This window comes from Theropithecus gelada, chromosome 12, assembly GCF_003255815.1.
Source record: "Theropithecus gelada isolate Dixy chromosome 12, Tgel_1.0, whole genome shotgun sequence".
In the NCBI taxonomy this organism is placed as follows: domain Eukaryota; kingdom Metazoa; phylum Chordata; class Mammalia; order Primates; family Cercopithecidae; genus Theropithecus; species Theropithecus gelada.
Window position 1 is genome coordinate 65,123,950 of NC_037680.1, and position 9,177 is coordinate 65,133,126.

Below are 9,177 nucleotides of genomic sequence, written 5' to 3' on the forward strand. Positions count from 1 at the left end.
CATATGATGATGTTTACACTGGATTTAGAGAAAGATAAGAACATTTACATAACTATTCTAAATAAAAGTAATTTGGGGAGATGCAAAAAGATACACAATTAGCTAACATGCAAGTAAATATAGTCAGTCTAATTGAATAAAACACCCAAAGCAGAGGTGAAAACCAATGGTTACCTTTAAGAGGCATTTTCTTTTCTTTACGAATACACTGCTATCTGCATATTATTTGCCAATAATGTGTCACATGGCCACTCGAAATTACAAATTACCTTTCTGAAACATTTCAGTTCTGTTAGTAAGAAAAAAAAAAGGTAGAGTATATAGAGAGCACTACCACATTTGCTTCTACAAGGAGATTTACAATGTAACCTCCACTTTCATCCATCAGTGCAAGTCTGTGCTTTTCATCTTTTTGTAGGCCCATGTGTAGAGATTTACAAGAAAGGGTAGGAATGAGGAAAGGTGGTAAGAAGAGATGACCCGCAGTTCAATTATATTATGCAATTAAAACAATAGAGAGATTGGAGTGGAGAAGGACAGACTCCTTTGCCATTAACTTTTAACTCAAAATCTTGGTGGAAAAACACTTTCATAGCAATTGTGTTCTTACACTCAATAAATCAAAGACAACTTAACTTCTAAAATATGCAAGGGAGAGTAGGAGTCAAAGAAGCCAGTCCGCTACAAGCGACAGCAAGGCTAGTAGGGGAAGTTTTCTCCATGGCAAAATAATCTGCAGTTGTATGTTCCACAGAGGATATGGCATTCCATTTAAAAGAAGTATTTTACCAAGGCTCTGGTCAGTGCTAACCGGGAAGAAAAGGTGAAAATCATCAGGATATCTTGAACCTCTCATCAATTTGAAGTCTAACTATCCTAATAATATTTAAATTAATAATAATTTTTAAAGCTAACAGATTTCATTTGCGATAGAATGATGTAGTAACTAACCTTTTCTGAAAAAGAAACCTGTGTCTTAATTTTATGTATTTTCTTCTGTCTCTCATGCATGCTAACCTCACATATATTTAAAACATTAAAGTGTTAATGGGTCTGAAAGAACTACCAGTGCTTATACACCTATATAAAAATTCAACAAGTCAACATTTTACATATAGTTATTATTAGTTGATCAAAGCATGAATATTTCAACTTCAGTGCGTAGTCTTTTTTATTCACTGATTTTATTTTATTTTATTTTGCTGTGAGCATTTTGCATATTAATGATTTTATTCTGTTTTACAGGAGGGGTTCAAAATGGGACTAACTCTTGAAGGCACAGTATTTTGTCTCGACCCATTAGACAGTAGGTGCTGACATCAAGAACAAGAAATCCTGATTCATGTTAAATGTGTTTCTATACACATGTCATTTATTATTACTTTAAGATAGGTATTATTCATGTGCCAATATGTTTTTGAATATTTTAATATTTTGAAAATTTTTTCAGTTAAATTTCCTCACCTTCACTATTGATCTATAATTTTTATTTTAAAAACAACTTACTATAAAGTAGATCATACTTTTATGTTCCTTTCTGTTTCTACTGTATATGAATTTGTAATTGAAAGACATATTATACAAATACCTGCCTTGTGTCTGAGTTCTATTTAGTTAGCATCTTGAAACTTGTATTCATTTTCCAGATTGCTGGTTTATTAATGATTTCCCAAAAGCCATACCTTAAAGATAACTTTTTAAATTCTGAAGAGATATGCCAATGCCAAACTAAACATGGTCTGTTTTCAAACCAACAAACATGTTACTATTCATTAGACAGATGTCATTTTATGTATAAATACTGTTCACATCACTGGGAAAATGTAAACTTTAAACATAATGCCACAAGGTCACTAATTTCTAGCAGGTAAAATTATAAGGATATAAATTCCAATAATAAACCGAATGTATTTAGAGTATTTATTAGTAAATGCAAGGTGATGTTAGTTATGATCAGTTATACTCTAAATATTTAATTTGTTTTACAAAGATAATGAAAAAATGAAAATTTGCTATTTATTAAAAAAACTTTAAATTTCATTCCAAATGAGATAAGTTATATTACTATAACATCTAAGCATCATCTGATTTGATATTCCCTAAAAAACATTTGGAATATATGCTATCTATAGATTCAGTGTCTATTATCCATATTTACTTTACCAAATATATTTCTTCTCACTACATAAGGACTACTCTTCTCATATTTTCTTCTTTGATGAAGATATTTTTCACCAAAGTTTATTTTGTGATGCCCCATTGGTTTTGATACTTTAAAATCTGTGACACCCATTCTATATGACTTATCAATATTATTTGGTAAATTCAATTTGTATTTGTTTTGTTAAAGTCAAAAATCTCATTTTAAAAAACCCTCGTTACTGCTCAGTTTAGTCTTGAACATGAGCAATAAAATTCTCCTGCATTTCATTCTTGATGTGCTGATGAACTTAGACTTTTAAAAATATTTGTTTTCTATACCTTTACCCATTACATAACAGACTAATTTGTACTCAGTAAAGCAAAAATTTATGATCAAAATTTCTAACTTGGTTCATCACATTATAAGATAAATAAATTAAATTAATGAAAATGTGACTTAAATTAGGGGTAACCCTCAAAAATAGGTTTATCATTTACTCACAGGAATTTTCTTCAAGTGTTAAAGCTATATTTTCACTAGGAAAAGAAATCAAATATGCTTATGCAATATATATTTGTCTGTTTTTCCTTAATGTTATATGGTATATATGAGCCTTCTTGTTTAGTTTCTTTTATCTGCTAAGTTGTACCTTAATTAGAGGACAATATATGTTTCATAAGGAAGAGTCTTTATAATTTTGTTTGTCAGATAGTATTTTGGAATTTGTATAATGAGGATGTTTAGAAGCCATATAAGTGGCTTTTTTTAACAGATAGAATTTGTATTTTTATTGTACTTTAAAAAGATTTATGTAATAGGTATATATTTAGTGGCCATTTGTTATCAATGGTAACACAATAGAGTACTGAGATGGTATTTGCACATTTAAGATCTGTTACTTTACCAATTTTTAATGGTAATCAACTCTGCTACTGGCATGATGAAATAGTACATAATTGGTCATTAATTATGAACATTTATTTCTCCAGTGAGTTTTTATGAAGATCTGGTTGAAAATTGTATTTCTATGTAAACTCAATGATATGTTTGGTTTTCCTGAAAATAAATGATTTTAAATAAATTAAATTGCATAATTCATTTGTTAAATAATCTGTAATTAATATAGACACATTCTGAAGCTAATTATGTAACAGATTTTCTTGATCATAAATGGAGCTAAAAGAAAGGGAGAGAGTCAGAGAGAAAGGCAAAGAAGAAATAAAGGGCTTTACCTTTAACTTCATTTCTTGCAGCCCACACACATTTTAGCTTTATGAGCAAATGTCATTCAGTTGTGAAAACAGTGGACTGATCCTGCTGGTGAGAGAGGTCATGATTTGCTTCCTTTTACCAGAAGCATCTGGTGCAAAAACTGTATTATGTAAATATCAATTTCATAACTGGAGGCTTTTTTTAACTTAGCAGTAATGCAAAGGGTGTCTTGGCCAACAGTTTTATAAAGGTGGAACTTGATAATAGGATGCGGATTATGACTAAGAGTATAATCATGAAGAAGTTTTGAATCAATTTAAAACACGATGTTAAGTATTTTATGGACACAGGACTCACATGCACAGCCTTCGAACACCAAGGAACAATTCATCAATTCATTCCATAAAATTCATTTATTACTCACTTTATATGAATAACATGTACTTTATGGGGTAAGAAAACATCTAGCAAGTTTGCTAACATGTGTTAGCAGGTAGTGTTAAATTGACAGGATCCCTGATTTCAGTCAGTTTATTGTCATAAAGTAAAAGTATGAGAAGCATGTAAGTTAATGAATAAAAGCCAATATGTATTACAACACTGTGTGAACCAAAAACTTCCCCAGGAACACTTATATTTAAGTATGTTTAAGTCTGGGTACCTCGTACTGGCTGATGTCAGCTATCAGACATCCAGTGTGAAGTTTATCAGAATAGCCCAATGGCAAAAATTTTCTTCATCTCTTTTTGTTCTTTTATTTGGATTTGGATTTTTCTTAAAAAAAAATGAATAATATTATGGGAATGTATTTTCAGTAGGATTTCTGATAGATAATATGTTGCATTTCTAAATACTGATTTTTTTTATTCGTTTTTATGTTACTTAGCATAACCCTGAAAAAACTGGCTGTTAATGTTTTTCTATTCCAATGTTTCCACATATACTTCCAGATTCAATATTTACTCATGATTTTGGGCTTCATCCTCTGTTAAATTACTTGAAGAATCTTGGAGTCATTTTTGACAACTGAATTTCAGACTCCACCTAAACTACACCCTTTATAGGGAGCTCATAAATGTGATGGTCACAGTTGGAATTGCCCTTGGACCCCTGTGTCTCATGCAGAAAGTGTCTTCTTCCTATATAACTTCAGACAAATATTTAAAATCTCCCCCCTCTAATGTCCATCTCACAAATTTGACACAAACTTTAATTCTTGTACGTTTATTTCATGTTTTGATCTTTTGTTGTTAAGGTCCGTGATAATCCACTAATGAAACTCCTTCCCCAAAAGCATAATTTCTCTAGAATTCCAAGTGGGATTTTCTTAATCTAGCAAGAACACAACCTCCTAAAATCATTCATGGTCTATTTTCTTGCTTTCAAAATACAGTTTAAGAAATACGAATATTATGTAAGTAGCAGACAGTATTGTCTTTCTCTGGATTCATTTTGTTCAGCTCTACTTCTTAGCTTCTAATCAATACTTCTAATCAATACTATGCCAATTCTAATGGCATACTTAAGAAGGAGTTGAGATTAAAGACTCACTTTCCATTTTTCTGACATTACGTGATAAATTGAAATAACCAAATTTCTTATTTCTGTATCATTAACATTGTGTTTTTTGTCAGTTAATAGTACCACCAACACTATGTAACACAAATTTTGTAAAAATTTATTTTCTTTACCTTAGCTATATTTTTGGCATTCATTCAGATCTACATGCCAAGTTCATTGAACCAAATCTTCTAGTTTTCAAGCAATTCTATAGACACCTTGGAATATTCATTAAGACTTTTAAAGGTTTATGTTTTCATTCAAGAAGGCCTGATTAGAAGCTATAGAAGTTGTCTTCTTAAAAATATTTTCCAGTACCTGCTGGAATAACAAAGTTCTCCAAGAAAGAACACTCTGAAATCTCATATTTTCTTAGTACCTTGGACATAATCAACTTATGATAGTATATTTTGTAAAATCAATAAGATATTGTCTAAGAAACATCTTTCTTTTTGTATTTTTAATAAAACATTTTTTAAAAAGCTTTGCTCTCCATTTTTCAACCATTTTGAAGAAAGTATTGCCTTGACATCCTTCCTCTTTGTTACCAAGTACAACACTTTGTCCAAAAGCATTCATTAAAAGATTGCATATTTATTTAGATGCTTCTTGCTAATGATGTGAACTTAAATGTTTTATGTTCTCTTAGAAAAGAACAGCATGCCTTCAAATAAATGTTGGGAGAAGATAACCATTATCTAATTTCCAATAAAATATTTATTATTATTTTAACTTCTATTGTAGCAATAATTTGCTAAATAAATCTCTTAGCAATTATTGAAGTTTGTCTAACAATCACCATAGAATCATAGACTAAGGAAGTCTGGCCCAATTGATAGAGGAAAAAAAAAAATAATGGTTACTTAGTGTCAAAGAGGCTATGACAATTCAAACATGAATGTTATGTAATTAAGGGACAGGGCCCGTGCTCACGGGGTTAGATATATATATAGCGTGTATATGAAAGAATGACAGCTAAAAACTCTAACTTTTCTTGAATCCCGTATTGTGGTCACACAGGTTTTACTGGTTTGACATATTTTTAAGTTCATATTTCTGTCCTTAACTTTTTATTGTCCTCTTATTTCAAATGAGCTTTCAGAAGAACATGTTGGGGTCCTTCCCAACTGCCTACTCCCTCCCCTCTGTCTGGCCGGGCTGTTATGTTCTAGTCTGTTCCAAAGGTCACTTGTTCCAGTTGAAATAGCTGTCTGGATGGCTTGGAACTAATCCAGACACTGGTTCTTTCCTGCAGAGAAAGCAAAGATAGATGTTTGTTTCTTGGCTACATTTTGAAGGGAAAAAATAAAATAATTTTATGGCTGGACCATGCTTGGAAAAGATCATATAATTCTAGAACCCAGTTAAAATTGTTATTATTTTCCAATATGTTGTGTCTATTTTTATTTTTATATACTTTTCAAAATCAGTTGTTTAGTATCAGTATCATTAGGTAAATAGGCAGTTGTGTGTCAGAAGTATATACAGATACATTTTGGTACATTTTAATTAAATACTAATCTCTCTCTCTCTCCTTTCTCACATACATACACACTCCATTTAACTATTCAGTTCTTTATTTGTGTTATTCTTAGTAGCTGCTTTAACTAAAGAAAAATAAACTTGAGTCAGGCTAGACAGTACAAGGAATGGAGGAGACAGGTAGTGAGGGGATACTCATAAATCTTCATAGATATCAACTTACCCACACTTGGCAAAGTGGCTGTGTGCACATATTTGACCTCTTCATTTTTCAGACAAGTTGAACCATTTTCGGACCAGGGAGTACTAAGAATGATGCAGTTATCTGAAAAGTTGTTTCTACAGTGATTTCTCTTTAATCTCCCCTAGTTTCCTCATAATGCCTGCAGTTGTTGTCTTTTCTACATAAAAGGAATTAAACAGAAAAATTGCTAAAAATAAGCTGGTTACTGTTTCATGACTTCCAGCCACCAATGGCAATTAGAAAAACAAATATTCCTTCCTTGAAATCACTTTTCTAAATTTCTAAACCATACAGCTCTTGAATTTTTAAGTAACTTTTTAAAAGATTACTTACAATGAACAAAGCCAGATCTACAGGGAACTGTTGAACTAAATTGTAGCACTCTATGCTTTGATGTCACAGCTTTGCTTACAGCATTAATTCAGCATTCTTTGACTTTGGGAAATTCATGCAATGGGGTTTTATATCCCTTGACATTCACAAGCATTAGCCATTCTTGGCATAAAGAAAAAGGAAGAAATTCCCCCAAATAAACCTAAGATTTAAAAAACAATTATCAGAAGAATCATGTATTTTACATTCTTTAACTTGCCGACTAGTTGTAAATAAATATCGAATCAATGGCTTCTAAGTAAATAGTGTATCTGGCTCTGAATCAGAGATAATAATAGTCTTGAAAAAAAGGACAGGAGCGATCACAAAAATGTTCAAGCCTTTGAATCTCCTTATTGTATAAATATTTTATGTAAACTATTTCTCTTCATAACACTCAAAGTTGAATGCAGGGCAAAAGTATCATTCTCTCTTTTCTCAACCTTTCTTACTCCTAGGTACACATTTAAAGACAGACCTCAGCATATATTTACACTGGAAAAATGGAGCCTGTGTTTCTCTACAAAAGTATTAATGGCCTGCCACATTTTCAGGATGACTTCAAGATGAATAAGGCATGTCTCAAAAGAATTCCAAGGCTCCCCCTCTTTCCAAGTGAATATTAAACCTTGAAAATGCCAGCAAAAAAAAAAAAAAAAAAAGCTGAAACATGCAAGATAATACTACATTGAAACACCAAAACACAAGTATTCTTACATGTACTCACATGGATAGAAATATTTAGATTCACAGAGAAGTTGTCCTATACTGGGATTTCTCAGGAACTTGCATGTATATGCTTAGGTTTTGTAATGTGTGTGAATATGAATATTAGAATACTTTCTTGAAATAGATTCAAATAAAACTTGCCTTTGACATGTTGAGTTATACTCTTTGAATGGCCTTTTTGGTAGTTTTCTTGTTTATTTTACCTGTAAAGGGAAGGGAAATGCAGAGAATATAAAAGTCCTCAGCATGGTGTTAAATCTTCCAAAGGCAGCATTGCCCTGTGCATTTCTCATCATTTTGCATCCCTTAATCCTTAATCATAGAGCTAAAGCTAGAGAAAACAGCTGGCCCTGAAAACCACAAAGGGCTCAAGTATTTATTATGTTATGCAAATTGATCAAAACTCTTCAACTTTTTAGAAAATAATTTACAAAAAGAAAGAAACCTAAAACAGTACTTCTTAACAAACAGTTCAACTTTGTTTTGTTAAAGAAGCAGTAAAGAATATCCATCTGATCAAATAAGATTTATTAAATAGTTTCTAGACAGAAAATAAAGTCAATGAGACCATGGAAAGCACATGAGTCATATGACCTAGTTGAGTTTATTTAGGACACACACACTCACAAAAATTTGAGATTCCATCAAAACCAGATTGTTTCCCGCACTGTTCCCCTACTAAAAATTCGAAAATCAAAGGAAAATTGGACAAAAGTGTTCAAAAATGCTATGCACAAAAATTGTCCAACAACAAACAAAACAAATGGAATAATAAAGAAAAACTGTGTTTTACCATTTTGATTTTTATTAGTCTGTTCAATAAAATAGTATTTTTATTTCATATAAATAACTTGCGTCAAATACCAGTGACCTTTTCCTTTAAGAATTAGCAGGAAAATTATAATAATGAATTCATTTTGGGTAGTAATATGAAACAATGTAACTAGGATTTAAAGAACGAGAGAGTTATTTGGGAATGTGCTTGCTCTTAAGAAAGGCCAACCAAGATTAAAATAAATGCATTAATTCATCATTGTTCTTCATGAGAATGAGCAATTTAAAGCAGAGAGAAACTTCAGTTCTGTTTGAAAAGGTCAGCTGTGATGGTATTCAAGAGGGGAAACTGAAGTCACATTTTTAATACTTAAGACAGACGCTTTATGTTAAAAGACTTCTCTGATGCGATCCTTTTGTGCCAACTGGAGTCTATGCTCCCCAGTGGGTATACAGTGGAAGAAAAAACAAGTAATTGTCCTTTACTAATCCTTTTAAGTGCTTCAACTGCACATACTCTGAAGGGGCAATTGAAATGTCTGCACCCTGCTTACTTCTTCACTGGGGCTATGCTCCCTTTCCAGTGAGAAGCCTCTCTCTCTCTCTGTAAGTATACACACAGAACTGAAGTTTTTAGAAATGTGATTTTGAATTTGCTCTA

The 9,177-nt window shown here is 31.6% G+C and overlaps 1 protein-coding gene across 5 annotated transcripts in view; it reads left to right on the plus strand.

Annotated features, from left to right (window-relative positions):
* Positions 1 to 3,224, plus strand: part of GULP1 (GULP, engulfment adaptor PTB domain containing 1) — a 307,929-nt gene extending 304,705 nt beyond the window's left edge. For all 5 annotated transcript variants that reach the window (XM_025404712.1, XM_025404710.1, XM_025404713.1 and 2 more), the window contains one exon: positions 1,246 to 3,224. In XM_025404712.1, coding sequence (XP_025260497.1) covers positions 1,246 to 1,317 — 72 coding nt within the window. In that variant the 3' untranslated portion in view covers positions 1,318 to 3,224. The remainder of the gene's footprint in view (positions 1 to 1,245) is intronic.
* The last annotated feature ends 5,953 nt before the right edge of the window (positions 3,225 to 9,177 follow it).